A 23498-nucleotide genomic window follows, 5' to 3' on the forward strand; every position below is an offset into this window, starting at 1 on the left:
TGTTATTAGCAAGTGTGTCAAAAAGCGTGTTCGCTCTTTCATACACACTAAGGACGGGTTGTTTCGGAGAATCTGAACAATTCATCAAATTACAACGTTCATTTTCAAGTTCTGTGAAAGACTTTTTCAAGTTCTGTTTTTATTTCAGTTTTGTCAAGCAACTAGCCTACAATGATATAAAAACAGAATTTGAATAAGTCTTTCGCAGAACCCGAAAATGAACGTTGAAATTTGATGAATTGTTCAAATTCTCCGAAACAACCTGTCCTAAATAATAATAGTTAAAAATGAGACGAATGGTGCCGTGCCATTTCGTTGTGATTGTAAAAGTGCGCCAATGTAGGTACATACGTACATTATTCAACGAAACTAGAATAAAATATTGCCAGATGGGTTTTCAAACTTTGACAAAGGATAAAACAGCGGTGACATGTGGTGAAAATATGAATAGTAATTTTTTTATTAAAAAAAAACGTTACCAAACAGCAAAGTGGCCATAACATTTTTTACTCCATATTTATGCTCAGGAATCGCTGGTTAAAATTTGTCGGATACGTGCCGATACACCCTGTATATTAAAACACCGATTACATTACACAACAAAATAGAGATTCAATCCTTCTCATATTATATTTATCGTTGCTGGGTGCATAATACCTCCGATTTGAAATCAGGAATATTTTATAAGAGAGTGAAAAAACAAAATTTGTATCAGGAAACTTAAGGTCTGCCTGCAAATAAAATAAATTTGTATTAATAATGATTTGATTATGTAATGTACACACAATAAATAAAAAGAAATGAAAGTCTCCCATCATTCACATTGAAAAATCAACAGGTAGATAAGGCATGGAAGCATACTGACGACCGAGCTACGATCAAATTGCACAGACTATCAAAGCCGTGCAGTCAATGAACGTTATGCATTTGGTGCGTAGTAAGATACAAAGGCAAGGCCCGCTGTGCGCAGATGCAATTTGCAGTAGTACGGGTTAATGGACCATCTTCCTTGTTTTTATTATATATGGAAGAATCAGGGCCGGTCCTGTGCAGGCGCCCTTCAGGTGTTTACCAGCCTGGGAAGAATCATACCTCCATAGTGATTTTGGGCAGCGGCAGCAGCTGCCTGACCACCTGGATCTCGGCGCCGTGCCGCTCTCCGACTTCCTTCTTTAGCTTCTTCATGAGGTTCTGGTACTGCTTCTTGTTCTCGTCTCCGCTGGGTCCCCCGCTGCTGTCGGAGGCCAGGGTCCAGTGTACCAGAGTGGCCAGCATGTCCATCACCGTGGTGAACAGAGAGCTAGAATATTCAAATGATATATCTTTTTAAATGTCATCGCTATCCCGTTACAAATTTAATTTTATCCGGTATAACTGTGGCTTTCTAAATAAATGACGGAAGAAATCCGGCCAATGTACTGCGATTTGTAATTGTAAAATATGGCATCTGCTTGAAAATACGTACAAGCTTTCACTGGGACTTGTATGACTCATATTGCAACCATTATCTTTTTATTTCTTTGCCTGTATGTTTCATATTTGCGTTGAGAGTTGTTGATATTATCTTCGTTAAATATTGTAATGTTTTATATTTTTTTGATATGTTAACACCACAAAGGTGAGGAATGAAGATGAGGAAAATCATCAACCCACGCATTGTTGTTGTAGTCGATGACGCCGTGTGAGATGAGCTGCACGAGGAGTATTGCCCAGTCAGCGGTGACGGTGGCATTCCTCTGGATGGTGTCGAACATGCCCCCCAGCAGGGAGAACCTCAGCTGCAGCCCGTCCACCATCTGCTCCCTCAGAGGGTAGTCTTCCACAGCACCCTGACGCTCCTGGAATGTCATCATTGTCATATTAAGTGCACCTGATTCAACAAAGCTAATAACTTTCCGAGACTTCCAGAGTTGTTCTTTGTTTATTCTTCAAAAACAAATTATTTTGCTCATTACCCAGACCAAAGGCTCCATAGGCTTGGAAATAAATTCAGTTTTTCTTTTATCCATTACTAAAATTTAAATCAGAAATTTACAAAATTTTGTTTTGTTAATACTTATAATTAACTTACAGTATAACCTCGTTTTTACGTGCCCGGAATTCACGTTTTCCCGGCAATTGCGTGTAATTTTTTCAGTCCCGATGTATTTCAGTACATTTAATACCCGCATTTACGTTTTTTTTCCCGCGATTTACGTCGGAAATATTCAAAATATGTGAGTTACGCGCGCTTAAAAATGATTGGGTCGTGACATTCGAACAGCGTAAGGTGATTGGAGGGAATACTCCGTGGTTTTAAAAGGCGTACGGTGATTGGTCGTAGAGCGACGCTGTGATTGGCCCGAGTTTGGCGCAAAACAAGGTGATTGGAGGGAAAACTCCGTGTTTTTAAAAGGCGTACGGTGATTGGTTGGCGAGCGACGCTGTGATTGGCCCGAGTTTGGCGCACAATAAGGTGATTGGTCCATTGGTCGCCATCTTTTCTTTTGGTATTGTGTTTTGTATTATTCTGTCATCAGTCTTACAAGCTACTAGTTCGCGGTTAATTATTTAATGTTGCTTTCGGTTCGATATTATTCATTTTTACCCAAGAAAATGTCCAGTGTGGTGTTATAGAAGGCTGGGAAAGAATTTCAGACCAACCCCTGGAGGATTATGTAAACATTGACTCCAATATTATGACATCAGACTTGGTGGAAGTTGATGACATTGTTGACAGTCATTTAACACCAGCAGACTTGTCTGCTGAAGAACTGTCTGATGAAGAAGAGGGTGATATTCCAACAAAAGAAGAAGCAATGAGGTTCATCGAGGGTTTAAAAACCTACTTTACAAGCTGTGCTAATATTCAAGATGACATTTTTAAATCTTTATATAGTCCTTGAAAGAGAATTATATAACAAAAATGCAACAAACTAATATACAAGATTTTTTTAATAAAAAATAAATAAAATTGAATGTTGTTTTAAATAAAATTGAATGTCGTTTTTAATAAAACGTAATTTTTTTAGAACCAAACTTTAAATGTTCTTTTTTTTCATACCCCCCTTTTACATTTTCCCTCCAATTAAGTTTTTTTTTTTCAGTCCCTTAAAAAACGTAAAATAGGGGTTATACTGTACTTTTAAACTATGTTTATTTTTTATCTTATATATACATTGGATATGACATTCATGTGGCTGGGAATTATAATATTATTATTTTGTTTATTTTACTGCACTAATATAATTTATTAACCCTTTCGGAGCATGTGTATGTATGAAGAATTTTTTCCTCCCTATCTAGAGCGAATAAAAATTGGCCATTTTGATTTTCAATTGCTGGTATATTTGTTTAGGCGGTAGCCATTATATATTTTGAAATGTTACTTTAGTGTTCAATCTCAACCATTTTTTTACCTATTTTTGAAGGTATTTTTCCGACGTTTGTTTTTTTCCGATGTAATTTTTTTTAATTGAATAAAATGTAACATTTTTTGTAAACAGTGTACGATTTGTCATTTTATGTGAAACAGGCCCTCTGAGACCTAATTTTCTTTCAAATGAAATTAGCAATAACTTCTGAGTTTAAAAAAAAAAAATTTCAAATAACTATACCAATTGTTATCAAGCATCAAATATGTTCCACCACTGCAAGTTTTAATTTAGATCTGAAAGGGTTAAGGCATGTTGTATGTAAAAACCCTAAGGGTGTAAATAAATATCAGAAACTGTGTGGCGGTACCTAATTTGCCCGTTTTACCCGCTAGATTCAAAGGTTGCGAAGATAATTTATGTTACCTCCTTAGCTGTCTGCAAGAACTGAGACAGCTGTGTGTGCAGGGATGTCAGAAGACCCTCCTTCTGGTCGTCCTGCCCCCGGAGGCAGGTGAGCACCAGCGCCAGAAAGGGCTGGTGGCAGAGCGCCGGGGCTGCGGCCCCTGCTATGCGCTTGCTGCCCGTGTTAGCCGCGGCTCCCGCTAAACTGGAAGGTTGTAAAGTAATGTTAAAGAGTTATTGATCGAATGGTAGGAAGAGAGAACTGCATAAGGTAAAAAGTTATTTTGAATGGCTGTTCAAATTCAACAAACCTCAGCAAAAATAAAACGTCGGTGAACTGTTGTAGGATCTATTATATTTATAATTTAAGTTAATAAAATGTTCAGTCTTACTGATTCTGGGCAGCGTAAGTAGTGTTGATTTATGAGTATTGTTTGAAATAGATATTTACCCCTGCGCTCCCTTGTATCCGGTGGGGCTCTTGTCCTGACGCCCCCCCTCCAGTAGCTGGCCGGCCACTTTGAGCACGCGGCCCTGCACGGCTGGGGGTAGCCGAGACACCAGGGGGGCCACCAGCCAGATGGAGTTGCTACGCCGCTTCTCCAGTGCTTGGCTAAATTAACACAAAATTATTGTTAACCACAGACATAGGAATTAATAGACGAGAAGATAAGGGCGAGGGGTAAAATCAACTGTTGAAGAACGAAGGGGGTTAAGCTGACTGTGATTCGTCAATAAATCAATCTGACAGTAAATAGGCATCTCGCATTATAATATCACCATTTAGTTCTTAAAAGTAAAATCTGCATTTAAATGAATAGACATTTTTACATGGGAGCGCAAATTACTCGCCACGTTATGAACTAATTTGCGAAGTCCAAATTCGTCAAAGTAAATTTCTTCTGTTTGCAGAGTCGTAGTTAGTTTCAGAGTATTTAGTTAAGACACTTTTATAAATGTTCATAATTTACTTCCCAGCAACCAACCAGCTTTGTGTTTCGCGTCCAGACGTTTCTCGATGTGATAGTAACAACTGATTCATATTATACGATGTGAATATGCTTAAAATAAAGTAAAATAATGCTTATATATGGAATGTAATACGACAATTGGGTTTATTCTCTTTTTCACATCTATTTTTACAAGTTTTCATAGTACAAGTCAACATTTTGCCGTGTTATTTCGTAAAATGAACCGATGATGCCTCGACCATAGTTCGCACAAGAATGATGACGTCACGTTTTCAAATTTCATTTGAGGCCATACGCGAGCCCAGCCGGCTCAATGGAACCGGTATGGGGAGTGGGGATAATACGCTTTTAATCACTTAGGGCAGGTCTACTAATATTCATATGTCTATGTTGTTAACGGATTTGTACATTTTGTAATAAAAAGATTGTCTGTAATTTAGAGGTTTTCAGTTCATGAGTTATGACGCTTTCAAATACACATTTAATGTTCGTTCCAAAATTATCAGAAACAGGTTTTTCACAAGAACGATTCGTTTCTCCAACTTCTTCTCGTGTAAGAACGGCACGCAGATGTCTTCTAGGCGCAGAGGGGGGGTGAGTCTGGATATTTTGCATTAGCTAACGTGGCGTTAAATGAGTTGCACGAAACGTAATACACATAAACTTCTGGGGGTTGATTCTGTTATGTATGTTACATGCAAATCTTTTTATGCCGATTTAACCTGCATTTGCCTATTCCAAATATATACTCACCCTTCTGATCTACCATCGGCGGCTATCTCCGTACGCAGACCTCGCATATCGATAGCTTAGAACTAAAATATTGTGTCTCCAATTTTGGTTGAAAATGTGAAATATATATATTTTTTTTCTAAACCTACTGCCCAAATATATATTTTTTTATAAAAATATATTGTAAATCCTCCAGGCAATATTTTTATGAGCACAGAAATTGTATCTCCAAAACAATATATTTTTCTTTATGCTCAGCGCAAGTCCACACCATATTAACCACTGTTTTTTTAACAAAAATGAAACTAAAAACATCAGGTTATTTTATTTTTTATATCATCGATATGTGATTCACAAAGTTTAACTAAAACATACACACTTTATCTTTATCATATTATGCTACACACAATGGCAAAAATAAAATAAAAAGTAAACTTTTGTGCGGTTAATAAAACATAATAATTCTTACATCTCCTTAGTGTCGGGGGTGCTGGAGCCCCCGGAGCAGTGTCCCGCCACCACGGGACTCACGTGGAACACATCGATGGCGGCGCGCGCCACCGTCTCTAGCCACTGGGTCAGCTCGGGGCTGCCGGGGGCAAACTGCTTGAACATCAGCTGCAGGTCCAGCCAGGACATGCGTAGGGACCATTGCTCCAGGTTCTGCCATGAAAACACACACAAATTATTAATCCAATGGTGTATAAAACCGGCAATAGGTAGTTTCAGTTCTACATAATGTACATCCAGACTGTACATCACATTTGTAGTCAACTTTGTGGTAATAACTTTCTTTGATCTGAACTTTAATTTTCAAGTAAACCGAGTCTTAAGAAATTTTTTGGTCAAATAAAAAAACAGTTGCTACTAACTAACCATCAAGCCGTTTCCCCTCAGGTAGGCAGAGAGGAGGGACCACCAAACAACTCTGTCTTGGTACACACTTCTTACCTTATTAACATTCTTACATCGTCTCATACATACTCTTCTATTATTCTGACACATGGCCCGACTCCAGTATCTGATTCACTTGATCGTGCCATGTCTGCCTCGGGCGTCCGCGACCATCTTTTTTGCTACGGGGTTAATATCGGCTGTTTAATGTCATTTAAAATGTATCGAGGCGTAGATCCAAGTTTTTTAACCCATCTATTCAACACACATTTAAAAGGTGATGTAAAGTCATTAGAAACGATGAAAAAAAAAACTAAACCTAACCTAACCTAACCTACTTAACCCAGTTAATAAAGTTTTTGTTTCATCACTTTCCATGACTTTATATAACTTTTTAAAGATGTGATGAATTATCATTGTGATGATTTATGGGGTCACCATATATACATATGTACATATATATAAAAGTCTTTTTTTGGTTCCCTAAGATTTGATATTCATCACACCTTGTGCGTCATATAACATTATTATTATTGAGTTCATGGAGCCATTAGGTTAGAATAATATGAAAATATCACAAACTATATCTATGTAGGTACGAGTATGCAAAAGAAAAGGTTTTTACCTCTAGTATCCGACTGATGATTGTTTTCTGGTCCAAGTCGGGCCAAGTGTGATTAGCTGAATCTGGATAACAGATCATATGAAGCAATCTGGAAAAAGGAAACTGATAGATTAGTATTTTTAGCTTGCAACATTCTCATCTCACCTCCATTATCGCCTTGAATTATCCACAAAGTATTAGTATTGTTTATTCCATATTATTTAACTTCTACTACAACCGAGCCACCTCCAGGAAACAAGTTTCAAGTACATGCTCTTTCGAGCAAGGTCCATTTAAATACCTGTAGTACAGACTCAGTATACCTACACTGAATCTGTACTCGGATTGTTAAAAACAGATTGTCAATCAGATGAACCGCCCTCCTTCGCACAGAATCAATCAGGTTAATCAAGTATTTGGGAACTCCAGGCTAGAGGTGGCTGGTCACTATGATAATCCTTTACAAGACGTTCAGTTTCTTGGAAGCCAGATTGACTGGGACATCTATTGAGCCCCGACACTCGAATTGGTCTGAAAAACTTCCTACAACCATTTCAATGGAATCTTCAAGACTTAAACATAAAACTGTTACCTTTGAGCCTGTTTGGGAGTCAGCATTGAATCGAGCAGCATATCCGGCTGGCACAACTCCTCGGGCGACTGGAGGCACTTCTGCATGACCCACTCCTCGCCACATATCTCCGCCAGGACGTGTCGGGCAAACTCGCTCAGAGACATGGAGCTGTCCATGGAGGTCAGGGACGACTGGTTTTGCCTGCGATAAGGAAATGTCCCAAGCAAGGTTCTGTTATCAATGTATTCTGACATTGTTTGAAGTGCATTATTGATTTTTATTGGGTCGTAAGTAATTGTGTTTTTAAAAGATTTATTCAAAGGGAAAGTTTTATATAAAATAATTTTTAAGAAATTCTGTACAGTAATTCCACATCATCTATGTATCTATGCTTTCTGTACATCTATTATGTTCCTGCAATGTCACCACATATCTAGTGGTGTAAAAATAGAAGTTGCCGGATAATCTATAGTTGGCAAAGAGTACTACATAGCAACACTGGGGCAGTTTTTGAAATCAAAATCAACAAAACTTAATAAGACGCTGTTAAAAGTAAATAAGACGTTGTTAAAACTTAATAAGACGTTGTTAAAACTTGATAAGACGCTGTGAAAACTTGATAAGACGCTGTTAAAATAATGAAAACGTAAACTAATCTTTACCTATGAAAGATGTTTAAAAAATAAATCTTTTGTCTTTCGACAGCTCTCTAACATCAGTAGACACATGCAGGTTTTAAAAATAATTTAATAAAATGCTGTTCAAATGGCAATAAAGACCATTCTTCTGACAAATTCAATTTTGTAGATATGTATTTAAAATGTTATATTTTGAAAAAATTATTGAAATTTCTTTTGTAAACCTTGACCGTGGAAAACAAAACTGCAGATAATGAGGTATTACTGTATTATGTACATATTTGGGAAAGCTTGATAACTTTAAATTTAATAAAGTGAAATGAAAAAATCAAACAAAAAAAATTATTCAACGAGGGGAAGCTTCAATGATATTATTTTGTAAATCAAATCAGATGTGAAATTTCATACAAAAATGATTAAAAAAATGGAAACGGTGTTATGAATAGGAACACACACCAAGCTATACAAGGATATATTTAACGTATACGGTGACACAACAACCAAGCAGGAACACAAGCCTCCAACAATTTGTTATAAACACATTGACACATCTAGCACTAAACCATTTCATCTCTATGCAAATCGCTATAGGTATATTATTTCTCAATAAATTTTGATTGATTTTGAGTATAAGATAAAACATTCCAATTTTAAATAGGTTATACCTAATGTGTTTTAAGGATTGTTTTTGGGTAAAATATTCAATTGGATAAAAATTCCAAATTATGCAGTTTTTAGAAAAAAAGTGAAAAAGGACCATTTTACACAGCGATGGATGATTTAACACTACAGTAGTCAACACAAACCTTAACCAAAGATTACAAAAATTTCAAATGATTGTGATTTTTTGTAAACAAACTTGAAAAGGTTTTTTTACAGCTCAGGAACACAATACCTAAGTGCACTTTAACTATAAATTTAGAGAAAATCTCGTTGGATGTCCAACTAAAACTGTAGAACTGTGAGCTCTGATGTCATGAAATTTACACAGCAGTCTGAAAATTCTAGAAAAATATTTTCAGCTCACAATTATTTCCAACATGAGTTATGGAGCTTTGAAAGAACAATTCAATCATCAGAATGCAATATGAGATGCCATAATATTTTCGATCCACATTTTTCATTTTTTTTTAGTATTAAACTAAGTGAGCATAATAATATTAACAAGCTTAAAAATACAACTTTAATTTCCCACCATGTTGAGATGGGAATTATTTTATAATACGATCAATCTAATCGTTGCAAACGAATCTTATAATGAGTGAATGGTCATTTTGCAACATAGAACAGTAGATCTACTACCCATTAAAAGAATACTATAAAAATTTAGAGTTACATAATATCTAATCAATCTAAGCTAAAATTAGAATTAGTTACGACATCGGCTGAAATAAAACAAATAATAATATTATAAACGTTAATCCTAAAATGATTAGAACATATTGCTCAACATGCCATTGTCAAATTCATTCATACTTTAAAATCTCCCATATCGTATTCTTGCGTTCATTTAGTCTATGGAAAATAAGTCTTTTAAGCTAAGCACCTAAAACACGTTACTTAATCAAAGACACTATCAAATAGATACATTTATTGTATGTTATTTCTTCATGCCAGAAAAAGACAACTAAATTAAGAAAAAAGGCTATGAATGTAAAAACAGGCACGATAGTCTGTGAAAAAAACTTTTGATTACAAAATGATACAAAAAACAGTACCCAATTTAAATATTGATTATAAAGTGTATAAAATTTGATTGGGTGATCTCCATCCGAATCTTTACATTTTGCAATAAGTATCTTGACCGACCAGTGGTTGAGTTGGCATCGCGTTTGGGTCCCAACCAAGAATGGTGTGTTCAATTCCTCGGCTGGCAAAGTGCTCCATCACGACACAAACAACATTTTCCGCTTACGTGGTGGTAGTAGGTGATTTTCAAATATTGTCAGGTTATTCGTAACCCGGGAATGTTTGTCTTTCTTTAAAAAAATATATATTTCAAAACTTGCGTCGAAATCAAGTTAATGAAGTTGAATATTGGAAATATGAATTACCCTCCACACTAGCAAATAAAATGTATTACAAAATCTGAGATTCAATCGGAAATCAAGTTTTTTTTTTCTCAATGTTTATAGCTTTCCACTTCTACAAGGATGTTCGTTCAAAGCCAGCATTTCAAATTGGAAGGCGAATTTATGTATTAATTTTATTTAAATTGGCAAATTTCTTCATTTTATATGCAACAAATCAGACTTAGAAGAGATGAAATGTTGAATGGAGGGGAGGCAAACGAGATAATTGTTATGGGTCCCCGAAACGATCAAGTGCACTTGACAAGTCTACGTGCTTGAAGTGAATATTGATCGTTTACAGCGTTGACTTGACAAGTCCCGTCAAGTGTCTACGGGCTGGACCATACTTGACAAAAATTTTGATTGACGGCACTTGAACCACCTTGCGCTTGATGCGACTTGACGCGACTTGACAAGTTTTTCTGTGATAGATACCGCTAGAGTTATAGCAAGGAATGCCTTGTCTGCGTTGGAAACCATTATTAATTTTTGCGACAACCACTTTCCTGGGCACAGGGCGGTAAACGACTGTGGCACGTGGACTTGACGGCACCTTCAAGTCGCCTCAACTCCCTCGTCAAGTGAAATCGTCAAGCACGTAGACTTGTCAAGTGTACTTGATCGTTTCGGGGACCCATTAAGAAAGAGACTTATGATCTAAATTTCCCACTTCCAGACCACAAGAAAGTTCAATCTGGGGAGTCAAGCATGTAAATTTTAAAAAGGTGAGAGGGAACGGGGCAATTTCCAATTCTCATTTGAATAAGTGAGGAATTTTTTTTTTTTGGGAAAATTCGGGAATTGTTGAAATCATGGTTTCAATGGGATAAAATTGCAAAATAACTCACATGTAACATTAGCCAACTGAATTGAGATGTTCATTAGGAGTATTTAACAGATCTAAATTAGAAATGAAAACACGATTTACAGAAAAATGTAAAAATGTTAAATTAGATTATTATTTTTATTTTTTAGTAGAGCTTTTTTATTAGACTGAATTTCAGATTTCGTACTAAAGAAATTGTTTGTGGAGGGCTTTAAGAAATACCATTAACCTTAAAATAAATGTAATTTCCAAAGAAGCAAAACAATGTACTGTAGAAAATAAAATAGGTAGATACCTAAAATTAACTGTTGAGTTCCACAGAAGATTCAACCCAACCACAGACAATAGTGGTTTCGTAGTATTGAAATGATAACATAGATGGGGCTAACATCGACAGAAGGGCATAGACAAGAAGCCTGAGTGAGTAGGAACTTAAGGTTAACGCAAACACAAAGCGTATGAGTGAGCAGCAAGCAGTGATCGGGGGTGTGAAATGATGTGAAATCACGCAAACCTTTTGCAAACGGAACCGTTCTATAGATGAATCGCCAGCCACAAATATTCAGAAGTGAAATTTAAAAGAAATTATTTCGATGTAGGTACTTACCCGCTACCATTTATTATTTAAATATATATAAAAAGGAATCATTCATGTGGTTACCCACTCCATCACCCTCAAGCTTATTTTACATGTATTTTATTTACAAGTATTGCTGTGGAGTGAGTGTTGAAAATATTTTTAGGAGTGAGGGATAAAGGAATTAAGATGATGCTGTGAAAGCACATTGATAAATTGGATTATTATGATATTTTTGTATTGATCATCAGGGCAGACGATGGAAACCACAAGGCTGTCCGAAACGTTGGCTCAAAAGGGAGGAAAAAATAACACGGCTCAACTATCTGGAGCCAGTGAGATTATGGCATCCCCAATTGGGGTATGTTGTGCGGCTGAAGGTAGTGGGGGGGGGGGGGGGGGGGGAAGGAGGTGGGAGAGAGGAAGGTGGGGAAGTACTAAGCTATTCGCATCTGGTCACCAAACACTGCTAAAGCCATTTCATGGAACATTTCGAATCAGAATGGTGGTCTTTCAACAGGTTGATACCGAAAGTACCGCTCCGGAAGTGCTACAAATATACTATGTAATAATTATTTTAAATATGTTAAATATCCAACACAAATTGATCAAATAAAATTAACTTGCGCACGCCAGGAATTGAACCCGCGACCTTCCGATTCGTAGCCGAGGATCGTAGCCACTCAATCGTCTGTTATTAGATTAACCTTTAACCTTCGAAAGATTAGAACTCGCGACCTTCCAATTCGTAGCCAAGGATCGTAGCCATTTAATCATGAAGCCATGTAGGTTGATTCTGAATAGTGGTCTGTTTTGTAAATTATGTCTGTTATTAGATTAACCTTTAACCTTCGGAAGATTAGAACTCGCGACCTTCCAATTCGTAGCCGAGAATCGTAGCCATTTAATCATAAAGCCATGCAGGTTGATTCTGAATAGTGGTCTGTTTTGTAAATTATGTCTGTTATTAGATTAACCTTCAACCTTCGGAATATTAGAGCTCGCGACCTTCCAATTCGAAGCCAAGGATCGTAGCCATTTAATCATGAAGCCATGCAGGTTGATTCTGAATAGTGGTCTGTTTTGTAAATTATGTCTGTTATTAGATTAACCTTCAACCTTCGGAATATTAGAACTCGCGACCTTCCAATTCGTAGCCGAGGATCGTAGCCATTTAATCATGAAGCCATGCAGGTTGATTCTGAATAGTGGTCTGTTTTGTAAATTATGTCTGTTATTAGATTAACCTTTAACCTTCAGAATATTTGTAAGCCGACACCTGGTGAAGAAACTGAGAACATAGGGAAAGGAGTCCAAGTCTAGACAGACCGGACGATGAAAGAATGAGATGCACACACTGCCACAGTGAGGTGGAGGGGGGGAGGATGGTGGATCCAATATGGTGGTTCGTGTGTAAAATAAAAACAGGACAAACCTAGGCGTTCTATGGCCGCTGGATGTTTCCAGATCTACCATCCTATAACCAAATCATTTCAAATTAAAACATAAACAGGGAGCTGTGCCAGAAACAAACATGTGCCATGTTGCCAAATTATAATGTATTATGTTAACAGTCATCCTTCTTTTCTTATATGTCCCCGACTCTCTGAAATGTTGATTATAACAAAATCAAGCCGTCAAATTACTAGCTATACTGTATGAAATACAATACGACATTTTAAGCTTTTCACTGCCTCATTTTCTGATGTTTACAGGATAACAATTGTAGGCGACACTTTTGTGAGATTCATAAATTTTCTTTGAAAATGAACAGACATATTATGTGAGGGCACAGTTTATTCGCGTACATATATATATGCACGTAGCGGCGTAGAGGTTAACATTTTAAAAGACTTCTGGGTATCTCGCACGGTCGATCGATAAAACCATATATCAAAACGATATCTATGGTCAGTTGGCGATATTTGCGAGCAAGCTCAGAATATGATTCCGTTAGTCATTAGACAAGAGCCACCACTTTTAGCGCGTCCTCCAAGGTGTTTGGTTAACTTTCAATTTACACAACTTTTTGAATAGTATGGCTGGTTATGCAACATAACTGACTTATTAATGAATGGAGGTGAACTAACGAAGCTCTTAGAATTGAAAGAAATCGTACACATGATCCATAGACTTAATTCATTCATCTAAGATGCGATCAATTGATTCCGTTCCAGCTTGGAGGCACGAAAGTTGGTAGTTATGACTAAAGACCTAGTTGACTAATTACCTTTTTTTTTAGTGTCAAAAAGTACATGCAGACTAAAAATGTACATTTAAGTTAATATTTCAATTCGACATTGATATTCATTAGTATTTTTAATTTTTATGCAGACGTTTGACATTTAGGAACGTCAAACCATGAACAGATACGCCAGTGATGCCAACAAATAATGATTTCTAATTTATTTTTTCGGTTCGGCTATCGACAGCGCAACCGTGCTAGGGAGGAAGTTGAGCCCATCGATCCGATATTGTTAAGTTATCAATTTGATCGTGCTAGACCCCCAGAAGTAATATCTTTTTGTAATGTTTAACCATATATTTTGTCAAATCAAAGAACATACAATTTTTTACATTTTCTGTAAATTTGATGACAAAAACTGCACCTATACCCTTATTGTCATTGCAAAGAACTGTTGTGACTGGCAATTTGACTTGAAGGATTCCGTACAGATAAATGTAGGTTTTCTGTACAGTTAAATAATAAAATTAACTGATTCATATTGAATTTTATAATAAAATATGTTGGTGAATCCTTTATTTCTATCAATTTTGAAGATCCAGATGATATAAACATACAGCTGAAAAAAAGAATGCATTAATTAATGCACAAACAAAAAATAAGTAGTAGAGTGAATCGTGTAATCTAAGCATGATATTTATTCAATGTTGCTCAGGCCATTTTCAATAACCTCTTTTTGTCACTGTGACATATCAAAATAAACTGCATGACATATTTTAAAATTTATTTACTTGCAGAATCGTAAAATTTAAAATATGCATAAGATCAGCTAAACGTTGGTAGTAAGAAAATAACACAATTATATGATTATGATTCTAAATACTTCTGGTACATAAGAAATTAGAATATAAACTTTGGGTGGTGATGAAGAAAGGCACTTACGACATGAGGTCGAGATTGGTGTCAGCCGTGTTGGCATCACTGGTGCCCAGGATGTGTGACAGTTCACAACCCCCTGACGTTGGTTTCTTGGCAGATCCCACTGAGGATTTTCCATCTCTGGCGGTTGCATCACCTACAACTGAAATTCAACGTAAATAACTAAGTAATCATCACACCTTTTACGGGCAGGGATAGGCAGATAAAATTGAATACAATTCACTTCTAAAATTATTATAAGCATTAATTACTCCCCTGAAATATCCATACAAATGGAAAATATCTCACGAGTAAAAATAAATGCCGCCGACGGGAATTGAAACCGCACCTTCTTTTTTCGAGCATTGATAATTACATGAGAATGACTCGCTCTGCGTGCCGTGTCGTTATGTATATTAAGTCTTTGAGGACTGGACGGTGGCATTACATTGCATTACGTTTATTTTTCAGTCTAGAACACGAGGGATGTGGAGCATCCGAAGTGTGCATGGACCGCTTCTGGTGTGGAGGTATTTCCTAAAGGTGGGCAAGAATCTCTAGCAGTTATTGCACCAATTATGAATGGGAATATGTAACTGTAACCCTTGAAAATAAATTAGATAACTACCTTGTATAGCCTTCAGAGTGGCTAGAAGTGGTCCCACGGCAATGTTTTTATGCGCCGCAGCTAATAGGTGGCGATCGCAGCTCAGGCGAATAGAGTGCAAAGATCCCGGTGCGGGGTGGGGAGAGGTCGACACGGAGTACAGCCCTTCAAAACACATATCATTAAAGAAACGCTTACAATACTTTAAATTACACACATTAACCCATTGGCCTCCGAATTGTTTAGCTAAAAAATTGTCCTTCACATTCGAATTAATTTTGTACCAAAAGTTTTAAATCTGCAGTGGTGTACTAAATCTTACATAACTTTTAAACTAAACATGCAAACGAAACAATTTTTTTTCATTTACTTGTGCATTGAATCAAGGTATGTAAAAAATATATGCAGTGTTTAAAAAAATAATAATAATATGATTAAACGAGGATATAAAAATATATTTTTTATAAAAACCATTTTTTTTTTCATTTTTTTATAATTGGATTGAGAAAAGTTGTACACTAATTATACTTGTTACCATAATATATATTTTTTCAATTTGAGCTGATGTTAGCCGCCCACCACGCGTTTTACGAACAAGCTTGTCAATTCCCGAACCACACGCCATTTTGAAAAAATTCAATGACGCCAAAATATAACAAAATTTCAATCGTAAATATCAGGAAAAAACTGTACCAACGGAGTCCTGCCAATTATTACGAAATGAATGCTTAATTATCTACAGAGCGATTGGCATTTAAAATTTTAAACACAGATGTCAATAATGTATCCCTTTTTCGTTTTCAAGCCGACAGACATCAGACCCGCCGGGACGGCGTCGTTTGATTTTAAGACTCATCGCCGTACACACGCCGGGACGGCGTCGTTTGAGGCCAGTGGGTTAAGGACGGGTTGTTTCGGAGAATTTGAACAATTCATCAAATTTCAACATTCATTTTCGGGTTCTGTGAAAGTTCTATTCAAGTTCTGTTATTATATCATTATAGGCTAGTTGCTTGACAGAACTGGAATAAAAACAGAACTTGAAAAAATTTTTCACAGAACTTGAAAATGAACATTGAAATTTGACGAATTGTTCAAATTCTCCGAAACAACCCGTCCTAAATGAACATTGTGAAAAAAAATCACAACAAATTTATTTTCATAACTATAAATAACCATGTAGAATCTACCAAATCTGCCAAAATCAATATCAATTATCATAATCCTGAAATGAAAAGCATGTGTATTTTTTATATATACATAATATCAAAGAAGCCATGTATTAAATTTTTTTAAAAAAATTATGCAGAAGTAGCGTGCACTTCATTTTTTTGATTAAATAATTTATGTTTTAACAATATTTCTATTGAGTTGTCTTTTTCCTGCCAAAGTCAGTCTGCTAGATTCGGAAGTCAAACATAACCTCACATATGAATCTACTAGATATTTTGTTCTAAAATTGGTTTTACTCATTGTTGCCAGAGTAAAGTAATTTTTTTTAGCAACTTTGACTACAACTCAAGATGCCGGAGTTTTCTACTCATGGCAGTATGGTTTCGGGGGTTATCATAAGAGTCTGTTGTACTTACCAGGCTGCGGAGTCTCCACGGTCTTGAAGAGTCTCAGCAGCAGGTGGCAGGTGAGGCGCGCCCCTGCCTCGGCGCGCCCCTCACTGTTGCAGCCCTTGAGCAGGCTGGGCAAAGCCACGCTGCACACGAAGCCTTCCAGCGAGAAGCAGTGGCGGGCTGGAATAAGCAATATAATATACAGTACTCTTCAACTAATCGACCACCACAAAAACAGTGTCTAAATTTGTGAAAGCGGTAGATTACAGTGCATACATTCAAAATACGCTAAAAAATATTTGGGGATCTGGTAAAGAGACAATGAAAGATGCAAATTGTGTAGCGTCACAGCATTTATTCGAGTCAGTTGAGTTGGTCACTCATAAAACTGCGAATTAAAGACTAAGTACTTCTGGGCGCGCCTCATTATATAGCTGCCCGGGTGCATTCGAGAACTTTCAGAACTGTAGGCAGGACGCCGAACACTCGCATTGCGACTAGAGTGTTCCCGCTACAATGCGTTTTGTATGGGCGAGCCTTCTAGAAGATTCTCGTAGCATCGCTACAAATACAACATTTTTTTCGTAAAATAAACTAACACCACTATCGGATCATTCATAAAATTTTTGGTATAAAAAGTGAAGGTGTCAGGTTATAGAAGACTAACGGAAGTGTCCTAAAACAACAATAATTAACTCCGGGGATTGGTAAAATGTTCAGCTCTAGCAAGCTGGATGGTGGTTTAGTAATTGAGTGTGTAAGAGTAAAATAACCCAACCTGTCGGTGTACAAAGCTTGTCACTCAAGTCTAGGCACGCGGCGGTCTACAGAATTTGACATACGAATTAGAGATGGGCGTTTCAGTTTCTTTTTCAAAAAACCCAAAGCGTTCCGGTTTCCTAAAATAAACTGTTACTAGAAACCGTTAAAAATAACGTTATACAAAACAAAAACAAAAAATTAAAGGTAAAAATTTAAAAATATAAATAAAACTTCTGCATAAATTGCTTTAACCGTGTCCAATCCATATCCAACGTCTTGCACCGTAGTGGGACGGATGGATTTATACGTTTAATAAATAAGCGTTTCTTTGAACGGTTTAAGGGCGGATAACCCTTTAGTGAGAAAGTGTTTCTTTACATTGGTTTACGGGTAGAGTATTGCGTACAGGCGGATGAGCGTTCAACGATTAAGCGTTTCTTTACAATCGTATTGTGCTCTATTGGAATCATTTCGCGCAGGTTTACTGCAGGCCTAGTCACAGGTTTTTTTTAAACAGTTATCCCAAAATCTACAAAACTCATTTTTGAACTTAAAAACTTACAAACAAATGGTTTCACATTATTTTACTCACCTCTAATACGAATACCGGCAAATTATAGAGCTTGATTTTGTGCTTTCAACTAGTAAAAATAACAGCGGATTATAGTAGTCGTCGGGTAATCGAGCAGTGGATTACTGAGAGTAATATATTTTATAAATAGAGGGGTTGGTTTTGGGCAAGGGTGCGCAGAAGAACAATTTAACCTAATGCTAACGTGCCGAGAGTTGGCGGTTAACGGGTACCGTAATTTGAAACGGCTAATGTTAAAAAAAACTAAATAGTGTTGATGGCCATAATACGAAATGTGATAGGGTTTCAAACAACTAGACCTCCGTGTTCACTCAGTTTTGATTGGTGAAAGAGAATAAAAAAACAAAGGAAAAAAATTGGAAGATACTCTCAGTATCGCCCTGGTGAAGGACGACCATTTAGAATCGAAACGTTGCTTGAAATGGCATCATCTCATGGCTATGTAGTTTATCCTGTATTTATCTATGTATGTTACCAATCAGGATGCAAGTGAAGACAGCCAAGGAGTTGTGCATGGAGAGATCCGTTACATCGATATGCAACATGAGGTCGGGATAGAAGGCGGCCTGGTGGGAGCTGGAACTGTTGCACAGGGCCATGAGGGCCCCCAGCCACTCGGCGGACAGGCCCCCGCAGCAAGCCGTCATCTCGCAGCAGGCGATGGCTATGTCGTTTACCCTGGAAACACCATCGAAACGTGGGAGATTAGTGCAACTAAGGAGGATACTAAGATATTTATAGAAGAAGAGAAGTTAGGAAGATGTAACCTTTAAGTTATGATGTCTGTAACCTCTAGTAATGGTATAACTGATTACCTGTCATTATCAACCTCTCTGCAAATGGCTAATATAGCAGAACACACAAAATTGTAGCGATTGTTCTGATTCTGATTGTTGGGAGATTCTGATAGCTGGCGGGCCCACGAAACATCTATTTTTCCTGCAAAAAGAAAATAATTGATTTAGAAACAAATCGTTGATGAAGAAACAATACTATCTAAGTGACATACAGTCTAAAAATATCTTTTTTATGAAATACGAAAAGAAGCGAATTCCGCCTACGTTTGTTTGCTTAGTTCGTAAAACTATCACTAGATATCGCGCACAGTGGAAAATAAGCAATACCAGATAACAGATATTGGTCATATTTTGAATTAAATACTGCCTATCTCCAATACTTTCGCCACAAAATACAGGGTTTTCCAATAAAAGGTGTTATTTTGATATTCAATCGTGAAAGATTGTTTATTTAGATTGATCGTTGCTTGTGTGGCACGTAGCGCCGTCTTGTTGAAAGTAAACGTTGTCCAGATCAATACCATCCAATTCCGGCCATAAAAAATCATTAATCATCTCTCGATAGCGCAATCCATTCACCGTAACTGTTACTCCAGCCTCATTTTCGAAAAAGTAAGGTCCAATGACTCCGCCGGACCATAAACCGCACCAAACAGTCACACGTTGAGGATAGAGAGGCTTTTCAACAATAACTCTTGGGTTTTCCGAGCCCCAGATGCGACAATTTTGGTTGTTGACGAAACCACCGAGGTGGAAATGGGCCTCATCACTCAAGATCATCTGCATTTGATTCACTCAAGTGAATTTTAATAATTTCAATGCGTTGTTGAAGCGTGTATCATTCCATTTTTATTAATGGCGTAGTTTCTACTTGTCAAATGTCAAAAAAAATGACAGCTTTAAAAGTAACATCTACCGAAATAGCGGGCTATTCAAAATAACACCTCTTATTGGAAAACGCTGTAGTTTCGACATTGAAAGTTGGTACTCCTCAAAAGTTTTTTTGTCTCTCCTGCATAATTAGAAAATTTGACATTTGAGTGGTATTGTTCACTCGTCGACGAAATTATATAAAGAATTCGTCAGTTTGGTACGGAACCAAGACAAACAGTAGAACAGTATACAGATATATTTAACGGACTATTATGTTTCAACACATATCTATATGGGGAAAGAACGATATTTCTTTCGATTATTTCAACAGATGTCAACAGAATAACATATAGAAGGCATGATTTAAGCAGTGGCGGCTGTTGCTCACAAAAATGGGTGGTGCGCTAAAAATCTTGGACATAATATATACGGTTCCATGCTAACTCAACATAGTGACAATTCAACACACTTTCAAAAAGTGATATAGTCATTAGAAACGATGAAAATTTTTTTTTTTAACCTAACCCTCCTAACCTACTTAACCCAGTTAATAAAGTTTTTGTTTCATCACTTTCCATGACTTAATATAACTTTTTAAAGATGTGATGAATTATCATTATGATGATTTATCCGGTCACCAATATATACATACCTACTGTCTTCTCTTCTTCTTCCTAGCACTATCCCAACTCATTGCCTAGGTAGGCTGTTGGGGTCGGCTCTTCTCGTTCTCAGGTTATAGCTTCTTCGGTTCTGAGTGTCGCTTTCATCTAGGCCGTTTCTTTGTAGGATTTTGGAGCATTGGGTCATCCAGGAGTTCTTTGGTCTACCTCTGGATGACTGTCTTTGAAGCTCTATAGACATTGCCTGCTTCACTGTGTGGTCTGGTGGTCTCCGTCTTATGTGCCCATACCATCTTAACTGTCGTTCCTCTAGCTTACTGTTTATGTCAGTGACACCCAGGCTACCACGAATGCGTGAGCTTTTAATTTTATCTTTTAATGATACTCCTGCCGTTCATCTAAGCATTCGCATTTCTGCTGATTCGAGTTGTCTAGAGTAGGAGTTGTACATAGTCCAGCATTCGGAGCCATACATTATCGCGGGTCTAACAATAGTCTGGTATGTCTTTCCTTTAAGTTTTCCATGAAGCTTTGGTTGATTGACTATGGTTTTTATCCACCGATGGTCGTCAGACGTGGAACCAGAGTGACCCAACTAACTAGGGCTGGATCCGCTATCATTGCCCGTTTATGGTCAATTATCGGATTAAACTAATGAGCCTGGATACCCATTAGATATGGTTTATGCGACTAGTACCCGAATATGTCGAGTTGCCACACCCACCATCATACTCTCACCACATACCTACTGTAATATGAATAAAGTTAATTATGAAAAAATCCTGCCTATTTGTAGATTAGGTCGATCCTTTGTTGCCTCTACTGGCAAAGACGTCGGTGATGTCGTTTTTCAAAGCATCGAATCTATCTTGACTAGTTGTATTTCTTAAGAAAGATTTAATTCCTTTTAAAGATTCTTCTTCTTTCGTATGGTGGGGGGTCAGAGGGGGACATCTAGATCTGCGAGCCATTTTAGGGCCTCAGGCGTCACCATGTGGACCTCATAAATCCCGCCGGGGAATGAATGGAGCGGGCATTCGTTGACCACATGTTCGGTAGTCTGCACCGCACCACATTCACACATCGCCGACTCTTTAAGGCCCCATCTGTGCATCATGTGGGCACAGCGGCTATGGGAGCACCTTAACCTATTGATGGCGGACCAGGTTTTGCGAGGCAGTGAGAACCCAGGCTGTCTCTCGGTGGGGTCCTGTATGAGATGGGCATTTCCCACGTTGGCCGTTTGCCACTCAAGTTTCCACCTATCTTCTGGGGTGAGAGGTAGTCGGAGGAGCCTCTCTCCTTCCGCCCAGAAGGGCTTTCGGGACTTCAAGCGGCATGCCGGGTGGGAGACTACATCTTTGTGTAGAGGTATTGCGCTTTTTTGCAGCGCCTTCTTGTATTCCCTCAGTGTTGCAATTTCTCGACTGATGTTTGGTGGTTTTAAAGATGAAAAATACCTTTCGCTCTCTACCGACGACACGGGGATTGTGTACATATTTTTTTAACAATTTAACAGACTCGAAAAAAGCATCCAATTTAATAGTTGTTTCAAACACTCATCGGCGTTTTAAACAGTTCATACCTATGCAAAAATATTGCCAATTTATAATGGCACAAAAATCGAGTTCAGGAAAATTTGTTCTATATTCAGAAAAGAGTAACCTAGCCTATATAGGTAATCTGTGAACGGAAATCCTGATTGTACTTGAGATAATATAATATCATGCACATCTTTATAAATCACCGATTTTGCGGTTTTAATTATTTAGAATCTATACCTAACATTAAGCACGGAAAACAAAAACCAAAACAAAAACTGAATCCTCTAATTTCTATACCCGCTATATCCGATTTTTTGACAAAATGATCTGAGTATGACATCTTGTTCACATTTTTGCGAGCAACAAGAGGAGCCTAAAATTGAGTTTTAAAACCGTCCTTATCACGACCAAAAACCATGATAAAACTGCGACTGAGAAACCAAATCCGCTATATCATACAGAAAGTTACTATCAAAACGCGCTATATCGGATTCAACCAATCACAAGCAGTTATTTTGCCAAAATACAATATGGCCGCCGCTCTGACGCCACGCTCGTGTGTCAAAATGATCTACGCGTGGGTTTCTAAACCCGCCATGTCGGCTCAGTTGACTTTCAAAAGCCTCTATATCTCGAAGTGAGTATCAAAATCCGCTTTTTCCGTTTTATTTATCGAAATTACTTAATTATTGCTAGATATATATATGTAGAAAAATAAATGCTTTTCGAAATTTTATTACTCCAATTCATTATATAAAAAATTGTAATGCAATTACTTATGTATGCTAGAGATGTGACAGTTTTTTGCGGTTTTCTCCAAATCAATGAAAGTTGATATAGCGGGTTTAGAAATTACACGACTCAACTGTTCTGTTTATCAGACCCGCGCAACCAATTTGCTTTATTATCTATGAAAATCATTGGTTATTGTTTTTCACTTGCACTCCTGTAATACATAAAATGGGCCTAGTTCAGCGCATTATTTTTTTTTAATAAAATTAACCTTAATAACTCATTTTTAATTCTTCCCGTCGCATCCAACAAATAAATCATATTGACCTATCAAAACGCCTGTCTCTGCATTGTTATGTTGGTGTTCGTAAAATGTTGTCTTTGGTCGATGCTAAGCGGAGCATTGAATGAAAAAAGAGTACATGTGAAATTGGAGACACAATGTCGACAAAAATATCACAACAACAACACGTACCGGTTAAAATGCTATTGACAAACCGTTCCTTTGGATGTGGTGGAAAAATTTCAAATGCCGTCCTCCCTGGGCTGATAATTTTGCAAGACAATGTACCTAACGGTAGGTTGACTCGATGACAATACATGAGAACATTCTCGTAAAATTCTTTGAGCGATATGCGAAACGAATCACTGCTT

At 37.3% G+C, this 23498-nt stretch overlaps 1 protein-coding gene across 1 annotated transcript in view; it reads right to left on the reverse strand.

Annotated features, from left to right (window-relative positions):
* The window catches only part of kto (mediator complex subunit kohtalo), a 104424-nt gene that overhangs the window by 24859 nt on the left and 56067 nt on the right, over positions 1-23498 (reverse strand). The window contains exons 24-36 of the mRNA XM_089647356.1: positions 19091-19214; positions 18751-18953; positions 16946-17101; positions 15378-15521; positions 14774-14912; positions 13082-13123; positions 7552-7734; positions 6981-7068; positions 5931-6124; positions 4210-4371; positions 3780-3963; positions 1654-1838; positions 1093-1300 (exon numbers count right to left, since the gene is read on the reverse strand). Of these exons, the coding sequence (XP_089503482.1) occupies positions 1093-1300; positions 1654-1838; positions 3780-3963; positions 4210-4371; positions 5931-6124; positions 6981-7068; positions 7552-7734; positions 13082-13123; positions 14774-14912; positions 15378-15521; positions 16946-17101; positions 18751-18953; positions 19091-19214 (2012 nt within the window). The remainder of the gene's footprint in view (positions 1-1092; positions 1301-1653; positions 1839-3779; positions 3964-4209; positions 4372-5930; positions 6125-6980; positions 7069-7551; positions 7735-13081; positions 13124-14773; positions 14913-15377; positions 15522-16945; positions 17102-18750; positions 18954-19090; positions 19215-23498) is intronic.

Source organism: Hesperophylax consimilis, chromosome 26, assembly GCF_061612785.1.
Source record: "Hesperophylax consimilis isolate HC1 chromosome 26, BYU_Hcon_1.0, whole genome shotgun sequence".
Taxonomy (NCBI): Eukaryota; Metazoa; Arthropoda; class Insecta; order Trichoptera; family Limnephilidae; genus Hesperophylax; species Hesperophylax consimilis.